A 21,088-nucleotide genomic window follows, 5' to 3' on the forward strand; every position below is an offset into this window, starting at 1 on the left:
ACCTCCAGCACGGAGGGCCGTGGGCAGTGACCGCTGTGACCGCTGCCGGCGCCCGGGGGGACCGGTGCTTGAAGCTGCTGGGCAGGCGGGTGTCCGGATGGTCTCAGAGACGTCTCCGAATAGCTCTTTCCTAACTACAAAGAAAAAAGGAGTCACTGTGCCGTGGAGACGCCACCTGCCTCAGCTGTGAGGGTCCCCGTCCCGGGTGACGGGGCATGGTGACACCGCTGTGCCCTCCTGCCCTTCCCGGTGACCTGTGCCCCAGGGTGGCTGGCGACGTCTGACCCTGCTCCTCAGAAGCCTCCAGGTCACGGAGACGGGGACCAAGGGGACTGTCCCAGGTGGGGGCCTGAGGGTCCAGGGTCAGCTCCCAGGACAGAGACGGGCGTTTGCAGAAATACTGGTGACGTCCTCGCCCACCACGTGGCTTAGCCAATAGCGTCGGAGCAGGGCCACCCTCGTTCCCTATGGTACACGCTTTCCTTCCGGGAGGGGCGCATGTCCCGGGAAGCGTGGAGACCCGGGGAGGGGACTCTGGTGCCCCTGCAGCTCTTCTGTGAGTCCAAAACCGAAAGAATCTTTACTGGGATCACGTTGTGGTTATCAGTCAGCTGTGGGCATGTGACGTCTTTGCGGTGTTCCTGTTGTCCCCTGCAAAGGACGCACGACGTGAGCCCCAAGTTTCCGCGTGATTCGGGGACCGCCCCTCATCCAGCTCCGGGGAGCCGCTCCGAGGAGGGGGGCCTCGTGGAGGGTCGCTGCCTGTCACGGGGACAGGTATCCCCGTGAATGACTCTAGCGCTTTCGTAAGGGTGGGAAGATGCAAGGACCCGGTCTGTAAATGTTGTTCCTAAAGTGTAACCGTCGAAGGGCCTGTTTTCCCAAAGCGCCAGGCCTCATCCCGTCCTGGGTCTGCGCTCCCCTCGGGCTGCGCTGTGGGGCCCGGTGCCCCATGGCTTGATCCTCGGGGAACCAGATGGTGGGGACATCCTTTGTTTTACACTGTAATTCATTGAAGTCTAGCTTATGCTGCTTTTAGAGAGTTTACTGTCTTACTGTGTGAAGATAACAGGTGCTTGTGATAGACAAATTGGGAAAAAGGGGAAAATTCAATGTTTACGTCAACCAGCTACGTATTGTGATATTTTAAAGACTTTTCCATATATTTGTGCTTTTTAAAAAAAATTATTGTTGCATTTTGTATCCTCCTTTTTTCACTTGTAACATTTTCCCATGCTATTACAAACTCTATAAATATACTTTTAATAGTATCTGTTATTACATCATTTGGCTGCAGTGTTTTATTCGATGATGCCTCCCTCCCCCAGTATAAGTGACGCTGTTTAGGAAAAGCCTCGCTGCTCCCGTGTCTCTGCTCCGACACCTGCCACACTCACAGCACTCCTGACGCCAGACGGCTGTCCTGCAAGTGAACTCAGTCCCGACACTACCCGAGGTCCCCAGGTCAAGGGCTCAGTCCCACCCTTCAGATGCCAGTCAGTCACCAGTGGCAGGTCCCCAGGTTACCCACAACCTCTGTCCGACTAGTTCCAAACCGGTTGTCCCTGCCCCCGACTCGGCCTCCGTTAATTTGCTGGAAGGGCTCACAGAACTCGGGGGGAGTACTCCTCAGGTTTACTGGTTTATCCCGTAGGAAAGGACGTGGTTCAGGACACGGATGACCAGCCGGATGAAGAGGCGCAGGGGGCGAGGTCCGGAAGGGTCCCAAGCGCAGGAGATTCTGTCCCCGTGGAGCTGGGGTGCCACCTTCCTGGCACGTAGGTGTGTTCACCAACCTGCAAGCTCTCTGAACCCCACGCTGTTGGGATTTTACGGAGGTTTCATCACAGAGGCATGAGTGATGGTTAACTCAATCTCCAGCCCTCTTTCCTTCCGAAGAATGGGGTGGGGCTGAAAGCTCCGAGCTTGTGGTGACCAGGAGCCATCCAGAAGCCCACCTAGAGTCGCCTCATGAGAACAAAGGACGCTCCTATCACCCAGGAAACTCCAAGGGATTTAGGGACTGTGTGTCAGGAACAGGGTCAGAGACCTAGTATTAGAACAGAAGATGCTCCCAGTGGTCTCGTCAGGACGTTCCAAGGGTTTCAGGAACCTTGTGCCAGGAACCAGGGGCTGAGACCAATATGTATATTTTCTATTATCTCACAAATACTATGCTAAATATTTTGAGGATAAATTATTTCCGTTGATGATTTTTCTTTGAGATTCATTTCCCCTGTAGATTAAATTGAGTAGGTAAGAAGCAATGGTGTTTAATACACACCTGCCGGTGTACGCGCCCAGCGACCGTAAAAGGGCTTGAGGGGCCGTCCTTCCCTTTGCCCTTCCTCACGGGCCGAGTAGTGTGCTCGTGCTTCTGTTTCACTCAAGTTGCCCGTCGTTCTTGCTTTGCGCAAGAGCTCCCCTCGGAAGGGACCACTGTTTGCAGACGTTGGAGTCCCCAGCCCTGGACCTGGGGGACGCGGGTGCCACCGCGCTGCCTGGCGTGGGGCCCCGCCCTGTGAGCCTAGGGGGCCCCTGGCGCTCCATAGGCACAACTCACAGACGTGGGCCTGCACCACACTCCCGGGGACCGTGACTTCTCACTTCTCTTTTCCAGTTCTCTTGCCCACTTAGCTCAAAAATACTTACTTTTAGTCCAGTAATGAAACAAAAGGCAAGGGAATCATGGCTGGTAAGTGTAAGACTAGTATTAATGAATAACATGTCAGAAAAATAGAAAACAGTGTGCTTTCAAGTGACATATATGCTAATAAGTGGGGAAAGAAGTCAGACTCCCATCATACAATATTTTTAAAAAATCAGCCTCTCCTTCAGGTTGCTCACACCTTTACTACTTAACGTAAGGCCATTGAGAACATCTTTTATACACGTCCCATGCACCTCTCGGAGAACTTCCTTTTGTTAGTTTCCTCGAAATTCTTCAACCACAGTAGGCTTCCTTTTAGAAGGTTACAAAAAAGGGATCCTCATAAAAAAGAACCAAAACTTTTGCATTCTTAGAAAGCAGATTAAATCCAGTAGTTCCAAGTCACCTGCAGCACGAGAACTTGTGTGACTTCAGTCACGTGGAGTTTCCGGTTGCAATCCCCTGGACGCCGCCTGTGACCCTGGTCTGAGGTGGTGTGACTCGGGCCTGAGCTTGTTTGAGAAATGAGATGCGGCCAACAAGGCCTCTTCCTAGTCGTGGGCGACACAGGACAGGAACTGAAGTGCACATGAAGCTGCTTCCACGTTTGTAACTCATGATTGTAACATACAGCGGTTCTGTGTGGCCAGCGAACCCACAAGTCTGCGGCCATATGGCTGGGAAGGCTGACAGCAAGAGGGGGTGTGACCGCAGAGCTCCAGAGAGAGCTTCCGTTCCAGACAGATGAAGGCTGGAGTATTAATCAGTTAATCTGGGCGTTGTCTGTTCTTAACTACAAAAGAAAAGTTTAGGACCAAGATAGAAACATTAAGAAAGGTCACAATGACCACGATTCCAACTGAAAAAAAAGCCTAAGACCAATCTCCTCTTGCCTTTTCGTTTCTCCAGGTAGAGCCAGGTAAAGGTGTCCCATTCATTTTCTTTTTTTCTTGTAACTTTTACCTGGTCAAATCAACTTTTTAAAGGTTAGTTTATATAAAATACACATACCATTTTAGGTATACAGTTTGATGAATTTTGACAAATGTAGTGTGAGAGGAAAATCAAAATGGCACCAGTATTGCCGAGAGAGCCTCTAAATGGACCGCTGAGGAAGTGGGGTTTGTACGCATCTCAGTCTGGATGGAATCGGAGCTCTGACCACTTACTGTCTTGATGCAGGCGTCCGGAACATCTGCACAACGTTCCAGAAACTCAAGACACTTATCGGACCCCTGGCCTACATAACTTGTGACAGCCTATCCCTTACGGACAAGTATCTCCTTTCTTGTGTCAGAGTCAATCATAATTCTTGCCGGACTTTAACAACCTCACGGGGCCTTCCCTGGCGGCCCAGTGGGTGAGACTCCGCGCTCCCGGTGCAGGGGTCACGGGTTTGATCCCTGGCCGGGGAGCTGGACCCTGCATGCAGGCTGCAACTAAGAGTCCGCAGGCCGCAACGAAGATCCGGCGCAGCCTAAATAAATAAATAAACAAATATTTTAAAAAATGGTTAGGATGGTAAATTAACAAACAAAAAGAAGCTCATGGCGTTCGCCTTTGTAAACCCCTGGCTCTTTCTCTTCTATTGAACACTCTTTTAGCTTTACCCAAATCTGTGTTTCCCAAGTTGAAATTCTTAAAGATCCCAAGTAAGTTCTTTTCTTGTATGCAGCCTTCTGCGTTTTCTTAGTCAACAGCAAACACCCGTGAAACCACCACCCCAATCAAGATAGAAAACACTTTCTTCTATCCCAGAGGGCCCCTCGTGCCCCTTTGTGCTTCTCCCCCGTCCCTAAGCCCAGGCAGCCACAGATCTGCTTTCCGTCACTACAGGTTAGTTTTTCATGTTACAGAATTTCATATAGATGGAATGGCATGGTATATACTTTTTTGTATCTGGATTCATCCATGCCGTGAGAACCACTAGTTCATGCCTTTTCATTGCTGATAGCAGCTTATTCCAGTATGGATCTACCACACCTGTTTACCCATTCACCTGTTGAAGGACTTTTGGTTATTTCCAGTATTTTGGTGGTTACAAATAAAGCTGCTATAAATACTCAACACCAAATCGTTGTGTGGACAGATGCTTTCATTTCTCTTGGGTAAACACCTAGGAGTGGGATGGCTGGGTCATATGGTAGGTGTATGTTTAGCTTTAAAAAGAAACTGTCAAACGCTTTTCCAAAGTGGTTGTACCATTGTAAGTTCCCCCCAACAGTAGCTCCACATCCTGGCCAATACTTGGTATCATTAGTCTTTTAAATTTAAAAAATTACGGTAGCTGTCTAATGGTATCTCATTGTGACTGTAATTTGCATTTTCTTGATGACTGTTGAGGTCGAAGATCTTTTCCTGTGCCTAATAATTCACATATCTTCTTTGGGTAAGTGTTCAAACTTTGTCCTATTTTTAAAAATGGGTGACTAGTTTTCCTGTTATTAAATTCTAAGTGTTTTTATATATTTTGGATACAGATACTCTGATGTATTGTAAATATTTTCCGCCATTATGTGGCTTGCCTTTTTATTTCTTAATAGTACCTTTTAAAAAGCAAGCTTTAAATTTAATGAAAATCCCGTTTATTGGTATTTTTTATGCTTCATACTTTTTCTATCCTAAGAAATCTTTGCATATCCCAACACCATAAAGATTTTTCTCCTGTGGTTTTGTTTTTTTTCTTTTTTTCTAGAAGGTATATGGTTTTAGCTTCTACAGTTAGGCCTATGATCAAATTAAATTTAAATTTTGCAGATGGTGTGAGATAAGAGTCAATGTTCATTCCTCCCCCCGCCCCAGTATGGATAGCTATTTGATGAAAAGACTTTTCTTAACCTATTAAATTACCTTGGCATCTTTGTCAAAAGTAAGTTGGCCCCAAATAAGTGGATATATTGCGATGCTCTCTGTTCCATTCAGTTGATGTACATGTCCATCATTTCACCAATACCATCATGTATCCATTACTGTAGCCTTATAGTAAGTCTTGAAATTAGCTAAAGTTCTCCAACTGTTCTTGTAAAAACTGCTTCGGCTTTTTGAATTTCCATAGGCATTTTAGACTCAGCTAATCATTTTTCTATAAAGTAAAAAGCCTGCTGGAATTTTGGTGGGCATTGGAGAAAATCGACGTCTTAACAATATTGGGTCTTGGGACTTCCCTGGGGGTCCAGTGGTAAAGAATCCAATGCAGGGGATGCGGGTTCGATCCCTGGTCAGGGAACTAAGATCCCCCATACTGCAGGGCAACTAAGCCCGTGTGCCACAACTACTGAGCTCACGTACCTCAACGAGAAAGCCCGTGTGCTCCGGAGCCCACGCACCTCTACTAGAGAGAGAAAAACCCACACGCCACAACTAGGGAGAAGCCCGCATGCCGCAATGAAAGATCCCTCGTGCCTCAATGAAGATCCCGCGTGCTGCAACTAAGACCCGATGCAGCCCCCAAAAATAAAAGAAAATAAAACAAACAAAAATAAACAACAACCCCCCCCAATATTGCATCTTCCAATGACACGCTGCTGTTCTCCATTTACGTTGGTGTCTCTTTAAATTTTTTTCAGCAATGCTTGATAGTTTTCTGTGTTCGTCTTTTTGTATAGTTTGTAGTTTATCCCCAGGTATTTCACACATTTCTGGATACTATTTCAAATGGAATTGTACTTTAAAATTTTATTTTCCAATTGTTTGTTGCTAGAATGTAGAAATACAGTTGATCTTTGTTTAGTGACCTTGCATCTTCTGACCATGCTAAACTGGCTTATTAGTTCTAGCATTTTTTGTAGATTTTTTCATATGTTCTACCTATATGATCACGTCATGTGTAAATAAAGACTATTTTACTTCTTCACTCCTATCTATATGCCTTTCACTTCTTTTTCTTGTTTTACTGCAGTGGCTAGGATCTTCAACACAATATTGAGTAAAGGTTGCCTTGTCTCAGCCTTAGGGGGAAAGCTTTCAGTCTGTTACTCTTAAGCATAATGTTAGCTTAAATCTTATGTAAATGTCCTTTCTCATGTTATGGAAGTTCCCTTCTATTCCCAGTTTTCTGAGAGTTGTTTTTAAAATCTACGAGTGTTGGGACTCCCCTGGTGGTCCAGTGGTTAAGACTCCATGCTCCCAATGCAGGGCCTGGGTTCCATCCCTGGTCAGGAAACTAGATCCTGCATGCTGCAAATAAAGATCCCACACGTGGCAATGAAGATCCCTCATGCCGCAACTAAGACCCAGAGCAGCCAAATAAATAAATAAATATTAAAAAAAAATAAAATCAACGAGTGTTGAATTTCATCAAAATCTTCTTAATCTATTGAGATGATTACATTTTTATTTCTTTTCTTTTTTAGATTTTCAAATGTTAAACCAACCTTGCATTCTTGAGGAAAACTTCACTTGGTTTTGGTATATTATTGATTCTATATATTGCTGTATTCAAATTGCTAATATTTGGTTAAGGGATATTGGTCGGTGTTGTCTTGTGATATTTTTGTCTGATTTTTTAATCAGGGTAATGCTGGACTCATAATTTTAGTTGTGAACTATTCCCTCCTCTGTTTCTGAAAGACGGTGTAAGGTTTTTATTTTCTGTTTCTTCTTGTGTCCATTTTGATAATTTGCAAATTTTGTGGAATTTGACCATGTGATCTAAGTTATAGAATGTATTGGCATAAACTGATTCATAATATTCTCTGTAGGATCTGTTGTCATGTCCTTTCATTCCTAATATTGATAATTTTTGTTTCTTTTTTGAAATTAGTCTAGATAAAAGTTTATCGATTTTGTTGGTCTTCTCAAAGAACCAGCTTTTGGTTTCATTGATTTCTCTATTTGTCCATTTTCTATTTCTTTGATTTCTACTTTTACCTTTATTATTTCCTTCCGCCTATTATACTCTGGATTTAAATTGCTCTTCTTTTTCTAGCTTTTTAAGGCTTAGATCATTATATTTAAAACTTTCATCTTTTTTAACGTAAGCATCTGAAGCTATAAATATCCCTCCAAGCACTTCTTTAGCTGTTATCTTACACATTTTTGATATGTTGCTTTCCTATTCATTCAATTCAAAATATTTTCTAATTTTTCTTGTGATTTTTCTTTGACTCATAGGTTATTTATTTAAAAGTGTGTTATTTATGTTATCTATTTATATTAGAATTATTGGATTATTTATTTAGAAGTGTATTGCTTAATTTCCAAACATTTAGTCATTTACCAATTATCTTTGTTACATTTCTACTTTAATTGCATTGTGATCTAGGGCATATTCTGTATAGTTTCAGCCCTTTAAAGTGCAGCGAGACTTGTTTTATGACACATCATATGCTTACCTTGGTGAGAGTCCCCACGAACTGGGAAGAGCGTTGTTGAGTGTGCTATTCTGTAACTATCAACAAGGTCAGGTCGGCTGATAACGTTTCACGTCCTTCCTGTTCTTCTGTCTACTTGTCAGCCGCTGAGAGCGCTGAGATCTCCGACCACAATTATGGGTTTGTCTGCTGCCTCTGTTGCTCTTTTCAGCCGTCAGTTTTTGCTTCATTTACTTGGAAGCTCTGTTACTACAGGTCTGTGCCTTTAGGGTTGGCTCTGATGAGCACCTCTTTTATCTTTATGAAATGCCCTCTACCTCTGCAAATACTCCTTGTCCTGAAGTCTACTAGATGCTAATATAGCCACACAGCTTTCTGTGTGTGTGATTTCCTATGATTAGTTTTCATGCTAAAGCTTTTTTCATCTTTTACTTTAAACCCGTCTGTGTCTTTATGTGTAAAATGACTTTCTTGTAGATGATGTATACCTACCTGGGTCTTAATTTTCTATCCAGTCTGAAGGTCTTTGCCTTTTAGTTGGAGTCTTTCAATCATTTTATTTCTGTTCTTTATTCCCTTTCCCCCACTTTCCTGCCCCACTTGGGGCAGATTTAAGATTTATACCGAATCAGAACAGGCCCCCGTTTGTCATATGTGCTGGCCTGTGGCACCGTCTTAAAGTACCTTCGTATTAACTCAGAACCACCCCACAGCTAAGGAGTATTATCTTCTTTTAAAAGATAAGAAAACCAAGGTTGAGAGAGTGTAATTTTCTTAAGGGCACCCAGATGGCGACAGAGCCAGGCTTTGACCCCTGGACCACCTGACCGAGAAGCTCCAGCCCAGGGGCCTCCAAGGTGTGAGAAGCTGACAGCACGTCTGCTCTAAGATGCAGCGCCGTCTCCGTTTACAGAGCAGTTGACCTTGATTCTTAAGTGGGGACCTGTAAAAACCTTCTCAGCTTTTCACGTGGCTGCTTCACATCGATCTACATCTGTACCTCCCGTTATATGCTGTCCTCCTGTCTTTGTAAGAACACACACATGCACACACACACACACACACACATCACATGCACCCCAGCAACCAAGAGAATGTGGGGCATCCTGTGCTGGGGACCGGGGGGCAGAGAACCCCCAACCCCCGATCCTGGAGGGGATCTGAGAAAGCCACAGCTCGTGGCTGGTGTGAGAGGACTAAGGATGGTTTTTACGTAACGTTGTTTGAAAGGGATAGAGAACACCTAACAGTGACTCTATGCGGCTCACAAAGCAGGAGCTGTTTACCGTCTGGTTCTTTACAGAAAAGGTTTACAACCCTGCCCTAGACGTGCAGAAAGAAAAGAACTTCAAAAATTTGAATTAGTGCCCTCAGAACTTCAAGAACATACTGTAGCCATAAAAACAAAACAAAGGAACAATCTCCTATTAAAATTGGGGGTAATCAGGAAACAGGAAGTGACAGCCTGATCTAGAGGCCGCTGCACGGGGGAAGAACTGACCAGAAACAGAAGTGGAAAGTTTACGGCAGGGCAGGGAGGGGCGGGGGCTGTGGGTTTCCATTCAAGATCGTCTGGGTCTATTTTCTTCACAAAATTCCTCTTGAAGAAAGTGAGAGCGGGACGATCAGAGAGGAAGATGCCCTGAGGAGGTGAGTGGAGAAAGGACGGAAGGGAGTCGCTAGTCTCCTGAGGAGGGAGTTTCACTGGGTCCTGTCAGAACAAAGGAAAATGGGCCCCATGTCACAATCTTGTGAAATACGAAAACCTGGGACTAGATTTCAAAAATTCTGTGGGGAAAAAAAAAAAAAAACCAGGTTAGTTACACAACGGCAGCCAACTTCAGAGCTGGAAATCAGAGGCTGGGAAGCGAGTCCTTCCGCGTTCTGGGCCAGGACGTGAACCTAGAACTTCATTTATTTATTTATTTATTTATTTATTTGGCTGAGTCGGGTCTTAGTTGTAGCATGCGGGATCTTTCACTGTGGTGCGCCAGCTCGGTAGTTGTGGCGCGAGGGCTTCGTTGCCCCGCGTGGCTTGCGGGATCTTAGTTCCCCGACCAGGGATCAAACCCACGTCCCCTGCATCGGAAGGCGGATTCTTTACCACTGGACCGCCAGGGAAGTCCCGAACCTAGAACTTCACATGCAGCCAAACTACTAACACGAAGGCAAAATAAGTCAGACAAGCAAGGATTCAGAACATTTTCCTCCCATGCCTTTCTGCTGAGGAAGTCATGTAAGGATCACTTTAGTAAAAACGAATCAGGAAAATAAGTAAAAGGAAGGCTGGGGTCTGGGGAGGAGGGGACGCCAGCCTCGTGGCCGGTTGGAAGGCATCAGGTTCTGAGGAAAAGGTCTTTGAGAAGAAATTGGATTCGTGCAGAGTTTAATAAGAAAATTGCAGATCGTGGTGATAAGACAAAGGTTTGTGGGGGGTTTTTTGTCAACAATAGCATTAAAAATTGCTATATTTTTATTTAAAATTTTTATTTTAAAATGTCCAGGGAAGACAAAAAGCTGGACCAGAGTCCAAATATAAAGCAAGTTAAAACATGACATGAACTTTGAGCATTTGATGGTGTTTGGAAGAAGAGAGCTTATTTGTCTCTGTGCTCAGACTCTGAGCTGCCCGGGTACAGAATCACACTTCACTCCGGGGTTCCAGGGTGAGTTAACAGATGATCGTAAATGCCTTTCGTGAGTTTGCAACGTTTAGACAAAACATGCAAAGTTTAATATGTATAAATACATAAACATGGTACGACAAGAGCTGTCAGAAACTGGAAGGGGGAGGAATCGTGGGGAAGAATACGGGCCTTCATTTTCTCATGTTCATACTAGATACTCTTGAGAAACAGTTGAGCCAAGTAAATGGAGGTTGGAAGGTGTGAGTTACTATAAAGGAACTGAAGGGGACACAACTGACCAGATGAGGAGGAGGGGCGAGGGGCGCTGGGGTTCCTGCGGGTGGGCTGACCGACGCCCTCCATGGTAGGGGCAGGATGCTATGGGTGTGGTATGTGGGGCCATTTTGTTTTTCTTAACAATTTGGATGAATTTCATTTACACGCTTTTTGTTTTGACAACAATTCAAGCAGTACAAAGTATGCAGTGAACAATTCCCCTTGGCCCTGGAAGTCCATCGTGAGGGGACGGCCGCGTGCTGTCGTGCTCCTGAGCGCACGCACACGCACACACGTACACACGTACACATATGCGCGTGCACAGGGGCGGTGCGCTGCCCCCTCCCGGGGCCACACCTCTCCCTCCCATGCGACATCCGCGCCATCAGCGTCTGGATCTCACTCTGGGGAAGGCTTGGGGGACCCAGCGTCACGCACGTCTGGACGGACACCACCTAAGTCCTGTCCAAGGACATTCAGGCTTTTTTCTGTGCGTGCTGTTCCGGTGCCAGGCCTCCCTCCCCACGAGCGGCAGGACATCGAAAGGGATGTGGACTTCGGTGGGTCACGGGTTCAGGCATTTTCGAACAATGTGCTTGTAAGTTCAGCCGCGAGACCACCGCTCCAGGCTGCAACCGAGGGGCACGTCCTGAGGGCCCGCGGGTCTGAGCCCGAGCACAGGAGCCCGGTACCGCCAGCCCTTTCTGCTGACCCCTCGACCCTCCGTCTCTTGATGGGCAGGCTCCGCTTCCAGGCCAGAGCTGGACCAGGGCCGACCGCATCAGAGGGTCCCCCCACCCCAGGGAGGGAACGGGGCACAAGGTGCTGGGCAGCAGAGCTCCTGCCTGGCCGAACAGCTCGCCCGCCCGACACCTGTCACCCGACACGTCTCCCCGGGGCCCGAGGCAGGGGGCTTGGCCACCCTCGGCATCACGGTCACTCGGTGCCTCTCCTCCTGACCCATCGGGTCCGTCCTCCAGCTCTGGTCCTACCTCAGCCCCTCCCGCCCCCCCAGACCAGCCCCAGCCCCAGCGAGCGCCCGTCCCGACCCACCCCCTCCTGGGCCAGGGACCACGGCGGCGCCCCCCAGCTGCTCTGGGCTCAGACTCACTGAGAGCACAGCCACGGCCGGCTGGCTGGCAGCTCTGTGCACACGAAAATGCTCAGCACTGCCTTATTCTGACCCCCAAATTTGCCAGTTTTTATTTAAAAACTCCCCCCCCCCAGATTTTTAAGAATGTCATTTATCTTTGTCTTTTAAAAAAGGGATCTTAATTCATATTAGACTTTTTTCCACTCCAAAAAAGATGCATCTCACGTTTTTTTCTTCTACTTACAGTTTCATTTCTTGGACCCTTGGTGACGTGCCTGTCCCCAGCCCCGCCCCACTGCAGCCCCGCGGGCGTGGTTTCCGCACTGACCGCTCTGCCCCCGTCGTCGCCCTGCATCAGGAGACGTCTGAAACAACGCTCGGCTCCTCTTGCCTGTTTCTTTCCTGCTGTTACTGTAGAGTCACCGTGTCTGTGTTTTAAAGGGGACGTTTGACACCATCCCGCGCTGCCCGGACCTCCTGCCTGAAGCTCAGGGCTTCCCCGTGTAAGTCATCAAAGCATCTCACCTTCTTCCTTCCAATTTAGTAGCTTTTTGCCTACATGTCTTTTCCTTTTCAATCATTCCTCGACTGACTGTTTCCCACGTTGACCTTTAACCGTAATGAGACGTGACGTGACCCTGAAGGAAGCGCACAGGCGAAACACAGTGAGGTCGGGGCGGGGGGCCGGGGGCTGCGGCCCACCCCGCCCTGCTGTCTGCGCGCTACAAGGGCAAGGAGGAATGTGTCATTTGCACACCACAGCTTCATTAATGTAATTTTAAGGCCAATTAAACTGATTTTATTCAGGGTAAGTTTACATTAAATTACAATGTCAACAATCAAGAGATAATGAACTTAAAGTCTAAGAAGTAGAATCTATCTGGTCTCTTATCGACCACCTGTTACTGAACTCACAAATGAAAATTTACAAATATAGAAATAAGGATGATACTTAAAGAGTGAGGATTCTCCTATGGAAACCCGTAAGATGTCATATTTTAAACACACATGTTTCAAAAAGGGAGAATCTTTTAATAATTTAGCACAAAAATCAAATTATATAAACTTGGTATATTCCAGAAAATATTGCTTTCAACAGTTACACCATGATCAAAATCCCTTTGGTAGCTTTTAATCAGAACGAAGCACGCTGTCCTGTAGAATATAAAGCACTCGTAAATGTTCTCAGGAAAGCTTCTTTGTTTAGTTACCACACGGACGTCACCGTCCGCTGCTCAGCCTCAGCTGCGCACACACAACGCGAAAGCAGGCGCCGCCGAGTGCACCCCTGCCCACAATGTCAAGTCTCCTCCGAAACGTTCACAGGGGTTACCGCAGAGGACAGCCACCCTGCCCAGGGCCGTGAAAACAAAACCAAACTTTATTGTCGCAATCGTACAAACACTGCAATTAGAAAAAATCAAACAGCAGTTCCCCAATGCAGAGAACGGGGCTGCCAGACTCAATCTTAGAACAGCAAACACACACACACTGCCCCCCTCGAACCCTCCAACAGAAAATCCACAGGGGACGCAGTGGAAGTAAAGTGAAGGCGCTGACGGGCTCGCGGCATCACACACATCGGACGTGGCGTCCTCTTGGTGCACTGGAGGTCTCGCCAAGGAGCCCCATCCTGAAAACCAGTCCTCAGAGGCTAACACTTGTTGAAAGACCTGGAACAGATGCTACTATCCAGGCTGCATAATCGACCAGCCAGCTTTAACACTGACTGTTTCTCCCTAATGTTCACCAGTAAGGGTTCTTGTTTTGGGTCTAAGAGCTTGTGTCCCTGCAGCTACAGAAGGGCAGCACAGAGGGTCCCACACACACACACCGAACATCAGCTTCTGCCACGAGAACACCGCTTACAAAGGAGCCTCTTTTAAGAAACCAGTATCTGCTTGTCCGACCTCAGAGTCACTCTGCAGAGCCACGGAACCACCCAGACGCCTAGAGAACAGGAGGAGGACCTGGAGGAGGAGGAACTGGAGGAGGAGGAACTGGAGGGAAGGTACACGAGCCATCTGCAGACCCTTGGGCCTGTGAAGGAGGATCCAAGGACCCCCCCTTTCCTGCTAGGCCCGAAGCAGCCACGCTGCTAAGTCCCAGAAGGTCCTGGAAACAGCACAGAAGTGTTTCTGCCCTAAAGATACATTCTAGTGTCTCATGGGAGGAGCTGCCACGAGCCTCAGGCCACGTAGCGGTACTGGTTGGGACTGTCCTGGTCTCTCTCCATGTAGTCTCTGTCTATGAGAGATTCGATTCTCTTTTTCAAATCTCCAGGCTGGAAAAGAAGAACAAAAGCCCCAATTACAGTGGCGTTAAATTTACAACCATAGGGGAATGTAAGATACCACGCTCAAAGCACGGGATTACAGTTATGTACATATGCCACATATCAACACACCCATCTACAAAGAAGTGTTTATAATCAGAAGCCAATTATAAAACGCTAAAACAAAACTCCCTGCTTCCAAAGACAATGTTAACGTCGCATCGTGAGCAAAGGGCTTCCTTCCGTGTGGCAGGCCTCCGAGCAGGGCTGCCCGTTGGGGATGTGAGGCCGTGAACGGTGAGCATGGCACCGAGGTCGCTGCGCACCACAGCCTGGCGGCGCCTGCCCGGGGCGTGTCCTTCCTTTGTGAGGACGATGCCCCCGATGCTGCCTGCCATCACCGTGTGCTACTACACATGCTCTGGGTGGGCAGTGCCCGTGGGGAGGGGACGCACCGGGCACGTCTGCGCGGTCGTCTCCGAGCCCGAGCGGACCCTCCACCCCAAGTGATGGGCCGATACCAGCACCTGTCAGAGCAGAGCTGGTGCTTCCGCAGCCTCTGTTGAACCGCTGGGCCCCTCCCGTGCAGGGGCAGGGACTCCGGCCCCGCGGGGTGCAGAGCATGGCGGGGCACAGGACTCCCTGGGGACAGCAGGGCCCGCTGGCCCGTCCAGTGTCCGTCCACTCCCCGGTCCGCCTGGGCTGGACGGCACGGCCTCAGAGAACTTCTGCCCAGGAGCACAGGCGGTCCTGGGACGCCTGCCGGAAGGCTTTAGGGCAGACGTCCTCGGGCAGAGGCAACGTGACAACAGCGGGAGGAGAGAGAGCCAGGCCCCAGCGCCCCTGCCGCGGTGACCGGGGGTCAGGCGGAGCCCCACTCTCACACACACACGGAGATTTCTGTAGTGTGTGACCAGCTATAACGGAGGACAGACGGTCTGATGCTAAAGGTCGTAAGACTCGTATGCGCTTTGCCAAGGGTGTACCCGGTGCTGCGACTTAATCAAGCTGACACCCACTCACCTTGACGGGAAACTTCAGCTGATTATACAATTCGGAAACAAGCAGGTTGTGGCCCAGCGTCTTTCTCATCTTCATTATCCTGACGATGGCGGCGTCAATCTGGTACTGCCGGTCCTGGAACACGCGCTCTGTGGTGCTGACCTGCTCTTCAACCTGCACAGGAGAAGCCGGATGCCAGAGTGTATTTCAGTGCTAATTATCTCCGACTGTGGAGTCTGGTGAGAACCTTCTGTTGAAAGAAAGGCCACACTGCGGGTGGATCGTGTTCTGTGCTGCAGTTTTGTTCTAGTAAAACCGTTTAACTTCAGGACCAAAATAAGTCAATTTATAGGAATAGGTACATTAATTAAAAGACTTTGTGTGCTCACTATGAAATAGATCAACAGAACTTGTAGAACAGAAATGAGAAACTTCCCCATAATATGTGAATCTGATTATAATAAAGGTGACAGTTCCAATAGGTTATCAGAGAATCAACTCACTTTTTAAAGTAGGGAGGGTGGTTACAATGTTTTCTGATACTAAAATAATTTCTACACTGCTCAGAGAAAGATTTAAATGTATAAACTACTAGAAAAATAGAGGTAAATGTTTTTTAAAATTTGGGTTAGAGGAAGGTCTTTCTTAGGATGACCCCCCCCAAGTCAGAAACTGTGGAAGAAAAGACTCTACTTCCCACTATAGTCATGTGGGAAATGCTCTCAGAATGACAAAATCATGTGCACAAAAGACAAAGGTTAATCTCCTCAATATAAACAGGATACCCACAAGTCAGAGGTGGAATATTACAATAAATGTACCAGTGACTCGAATTCAAGCGATGAATTAAAAAGAGAAAAACGCAAATGGCAACCCATGAGAGAGCAGGACCAACAGCTATGAAGGCTTACAGGCGCTTGGCCGAGAGTCTTAAGCAAGCGTTCTCACTGCGATCTCACACCCTGAGATGGTGTTGCACTTACTTTAAGAGATGAAGACCTGAGGACTAGAAAGGTTACCTGCTTCGTACGAGCTCCTAAGTGGCAAAACGATGCTCAGACGGACCACGGGAAGTCACACTAACATGGCAGTGAGCTACTTCCGTGCCTGAGAACGGGGTGGGCAACGGCAGGGGCGGAGGTCAGGACCCCCGTGAGCCAGAGCCTGGAATCCGGCTGAGGGGTCAAAGTTCACGTTCTCTGACCCAGCGATTCCAGGGCAAGGAGTTTATACTCAAGAAACAACCCAGCCAGGGAAACAGGAGTGTTTTGTACAGGATGGTTAGCATAACCCTATTTCCAGGAATGGAAACATCCTGACTGCCTTTCAGCAAGGGCACTGCCAGGCCCTGCAGATGGGCCCCACAGATTCGAGCCACAGAACGGATGTTCGGTGGCAGAAGCTGATGTTCGGTGTGTGTGTGTGTGAGACCCTCTGCACCCTTAAAAACCAAGTCCTGACATGGAAAGAGGCTCAGGATGAAGAAGAGGAACAGCTTACAAAATGGTGCATGTAAATGGCACGTGGAGCGATCCCATTAAGACAAGTTTACACATGTACATCAGAGAAAAAAGCTGCCTGCAAAAAAGCTGCAAACTCAAGTGGCAGGAGAGGTCACCTCTGGAGGAAAGAGGTGACAGACAGGCCCACTTGGGAATTATAACTCCAGAATCTTACACCCTTTAGTCACTCTGGTATAAATTCCTAATAGTAAGAAAGATGGAACACAGGCTATGTGCATTAAACCTGTAACAGATATGTCGAATTACCCACTAAAAACGCTGTGCCAATCCAAACATCTCTTAAAAAATAAAAACATAAAAACTCCCGTTTTCTCATATTCTTGCCAACTCCAGATACTATCAAACTTCTTAACATTTCCCAAATTGACAGCCAAAAAACAGAATATTATTTTAATTTGAATTGAAAAAATTACTGATGAGAGTAAATACCTTTCACGTATTTATTGGTCTACTTCTTTTGCACGATCTGAACGTACTTCCCGACTGGGCAACACCGCGCTCCTCCGGGGAAGGGCAGCAGGCCTCAGCCCCGCTGCAGGTGCAGGAGCGTCTATGAGGCCACCTCAGACCTTCAGAGCTGCCGTGCGCCATCTGGACTACCTCCCTCCCCACAAGGCCCTGCCTCGCTCATCCACACATACAAGGGGGCGGCTGACACCTGCTCTGTAGGTGGGCCCCAGGGTGCGCCTGCCCGCCTGGACCGCACGCTGACCACAGCCCTGCGGTGCCAGGGCTTCTGCATCAGGAAGGCCCGAGGGCAGGTTCAGAACCTGCTCCGGACACGTGACACTCGAGAGCCTGATCAAAGCTACAGACGCTCCACCTGTACGTGGATCCCAGAGGCGCTGCCGGTGGGTCCACGACTCCCAGGACCCTCACCACTTCCACCCCAGGACCTGGTGGAGGCAAGGCTGAGAGAATGGCTGAGTGCTGTGCAGAAATCCAAGAGACGAGTCACCAGGTTTTGGAAATGACGTGCTCTCCACGCTAACGGCATGCGGTCTAGGAAGATCTGATTTATCCACCACTTCTGTGAATAGGAACCATAACTGTTAAATGCATTTCTTTCTGATTTTTGCTCCTGTCATGAGTATAAAAGTAATGAAAGTTATGTTAAAATAAGCACTCTCATAGACGTGACTATGTAATTAGACACTTCAGAATATGCTCTGGAACCCTACAGTCGAGAAATTACTCTAAAGCCAGTGATTCTCTGGCGAATGCCGTGTAACAAGAAGAGAAAGTGGATACGTACGGTTTCCTTCATCTGAATTTGATTGATCTTGATCCGAAACAGCTTGTGCTTGAATTCTCCATTGAAGATGAACTTGTCTCCGTCTTCGACCTCCCTTCCTTTGGGGCTTTTGACCAGGACGCGCGCTTTCCCGCAGGCCAGGGACTGCAACGTCCTCCGCAGCTCGCCGTCCTCTGAGCGGGAGAATGCGCGCAGGTCAGGACCCCGAGCAGCCACGACCTCGGGGGCGACCCGCAGAGCCCGCGTCTCCATCTCCTCTTCCCCAGAAGCCACCCGCTGCTGAGGAGGCGTGCCTACCTATCCCAGTGGCCATCTTTATGTCCTCAAAGCTGAATCCGTCCCCTTCGTTGAACATGAGAAGCACCAGCGTCTGGAACAGCGACACCTGGAACTCCTTCTTTCCCTTAAAGAGAAGGACAGCTCACATGGGAAGCTGCGTTTGCACACTCCGCAGACCTTTTTAAGAGGCTAATCTTTGCTCTCAAACTTCGTGTGCGCGGGGAATGGTAAGAAGTTACTAATTAAACACCAAATAAGAAGAAATTAAGTTACTAGTTATACAAGAATAAAATGACTCAGGATTGCACTTAATTCTTCTCTTGAAACACTCTGGACAGAGCACGAGAAGGCACGGTGACGAGGCCTGGATGGAGGGGAAGCTGGCAGGAGGCGCGGCCGATCCCGCATGGAGAGAACAAGGACCACCGGGAACAGGCGCGCACGCCACACCTCGCTCGACTGCAGGTCTGGGGGTCTGTCGGCTCCCTTTCCAAGCACCTGCTCCTTCCGTGCCCGTGTCCCATGTCGGTGACTCAGTATTTCAAACCATCCACCAGAAAAGGATTAGGACTTGCTGAAGGCTCACATGACAGTTAGCATTTTCTTGGCAATGAAGTATTTTTAAATTAAGGTATATAATGGCTTCTCAGACGTAGCGCTGTCACACACTCAAAGCCATGTGACCCGCCTTATTGCGATACTCCCTCCACTGCGGCAGCTGACGTGGGCCCCACCTCCTATCACCCAGCCCCTGCCACGGACGCTCGCCACGTGGTCCCTGTGGTGGGGGGCACCCCGTGCACGCGCTTGCTCTGGGCCAGCCGGGGGTGTGGACAGTAAGGGGACCGTGGGGTTTAACTCTCACGACACCTTAAAGAACCGTATGCGAGGACTTCCCTGGTGGCGCAGTGGTTAAGAGTCTGCCTGCCAATGCCGAGGACACAGGTTCGATCCCTGGTCCAGGAAGATCCCACATGCCGCGGAGCAACTAACCCTGTGCGCCACAACTACTGAGCCTGCGCTCTAGAGCCCGCGAGCCACAACTACTGAATCAATGAGCCACAACTACTGAAGCCCGCGCGCCTAGAGCCCGTGCTCCACAACAAGAGAAGCCACCGCGATGAGAAGCCCGCGCACCGCAACGAGGAGTAGCCCCCGCTCGCCACAACTAGAGAAAGCCTGCGTGCAGCAACGAAGACCCAACACAGCCAAAAATGAAACAAATAAATCAATTTATTAAAAAAAAAAAGAAAAAACAAGAACTATATGTAGTGTGTGTGGTTTTGTGTATATGACCCTGTACAATAACACACAATGAAATATGTACAGATAATTTATGTGTAATTGTATATATATGTATATATAATTTATATGAAAACGCATAGTTAACGTAGTACAATTGCAAAACAGTAATTCTGTAATTTTTTGGCTCAGTATACATAATTGAATTTTGTTTACAAAATGGAAGTTAAGTTCGAATATGGGCTGTTTTGTGACATGCTTCTTTCATTTATCAATACATTGTATGCGTTTTCCCTTCCTAAATTATCACTTTTAATAACAGCACTGAAACGAATATTCTTACTCATTAATCTGTGAGAATGTTTTATTAAGCTGAATTCCCAGAGTTGGAACCACTCGCAACAAAGCCCGTGGTCTCCGGTTCTGAGACGCAGCACCACACTGCCCTCTGCAGAGCTCACGGCTCCTTCCAGCAGTGGGCGAGGCTGCCGTTCTTTTCGTTTTAGCCTCTATCAGTTTCCTAGTCAAAGAGTGGCGCTTTATTGTTTTTAACCTGTAACCCTTCGACTGGCAGAGAAGTGGACACGTTCTCATGGATAGCGATGTTTCAGTCTCACTTTTATGAACTGCCTCTTCACAGCCTTAGCTCTATTTTTAATTAGGTAAATGCTTTTCTATTCTAATTAATTTTTATTGATTAGAATAGTAATCTTTCGACTGTTTCATTTTATTGACCTTTGAAAAGCCAATGTTGAGTTATATTGAATAACGGCTTCCTTTCTTTGCTACCAAAGTTCAATCGCAATCAAAAAACATTCTATTAACACACTTAAGAAAAATAAAAAGTGGAGGAGACACAGGACTTACCTCTTTAAACTCTGCTTTCAACACGGCGTGACCCAGTGTGGTTTGCCACTGAAGCTTTCGACCGCTGTGCTTTCCAAGATAAAACGTCTTGAATACTTCCTGAAGTTTAATCATCTGTCAAGCCAAGAAAACACGAATTTAATTATGCTGAACACCTTTAACCTGAAGAACCACATACTGTGCAGTGTTCACGGCTGAATGAAAAGTCAGTTCTGTGTTTTGACAGCTGCCGCCACCTGCTCGGGCCCTGAGGCTGCCGCGATTTCAATGGTACTTTCGGGGAGGGCTCCTGACACCGTCCAGCCCCCGCTGGGTGTGCGGCCGGGACCTCCCTCCTGAGCCCCCGCAGGCTTCCTCGGCCCTTCCCGCAGCCTCCGCGCCCAGGAGCCCCCGCGGCTTTCGTCAGGCTTCATCTGGTGAGACGACGCCTCTCAACAGCTTCCCTCTGCAGCCTCCCCCTGCCCCCGGGCGCCCGAGACCCTCATCACGAGGATCCCTGTCTCCAACTGGCGACCACGCCTTCTGGGTCTTTTTGGGTTTGTCTTCTCGCCCTGGAGCCCCAGGGCCCGCACTCCACTCGGCCCTGGCAGTGTCACCAGCCGAGGCCCAGTTCTTAGGAGAGGACTCAGTTCTCCCCTGGGCCCGGCCCTCCCCACTTCATGGCGCGCACCTCCTCATCCCAGCCCT

At 48.1% G+C, this 21,088-nt stretch overlaps 1 protein-coding gene and 1 long non-coding RNA gene across 3 annotated transcripts in view; one reads left to right on the forward strand and one right to left on the reverse strand.

The window, feature by feature from the left end:
* The first annotated feature begins 8,805 nt into the window (after nt 1-8,805).
* On the forward strand, nt 8,806-12,486 carry LOC309647700. The gene is made up of 3 exons (XR_014256257.1): nt 8,806-9,612; nt 10,467-10,628; nt 12,205-12,486. It is a non-coding gene; the product is annotated as an uncharacterized lncRNA (long non-coding RNA).
* A 245-nt stretch (nt 12,487-12,731) lies between these two features.
* CUL4A (cullin 4A) overlaps nt 12,732-21,088 on the reverse strand; it is a gene marked incomplete at its 5' end in the record, with an annotated part of 44,887 nt that continues 36,530 nt past the window's right edge. For both annotated transcript variants that reach the window (XM_082435234.1, XM_082435235.1), the window contains 6 exons: nt 12,732-13,943; nt 13,974-14,242; nt 15,257-15,409; nt 18,014-18,186; nt 18,311-18,416; nt 20,402-20,515. In XM_082435234.1, the coding sequence (XP_082291360.1) occupies nt 14,147-14,242; nt 15,257-15,409; nt 18,014-18,186; nt 18,311-18,416; nt 20,402-20,515 (642 nt within the window). In that variant the 3' untranslated portion in view covers nt 12,732-13,943; nt 13,974-14,146. The remainder of the gene's footprint in view (nt 13,944-13,973; nt 14,243-15,256; nt 15,410-18,013; nt 18,187-18,310; nt 18,417-20,401; nt 20,516-21,088) is intronic.

This window comes from Balaenoptera physalus (assembly GCF_965194825.1).
Source record: "Balaenoptera physalus genome assembly, chromosome: 18".
NCBI lineage: Eukaryota > Metazoa > Chordata > Mammalia > Artiodactyla > Balaenopteridae > Balaenoptera > Balaenoptera physalus.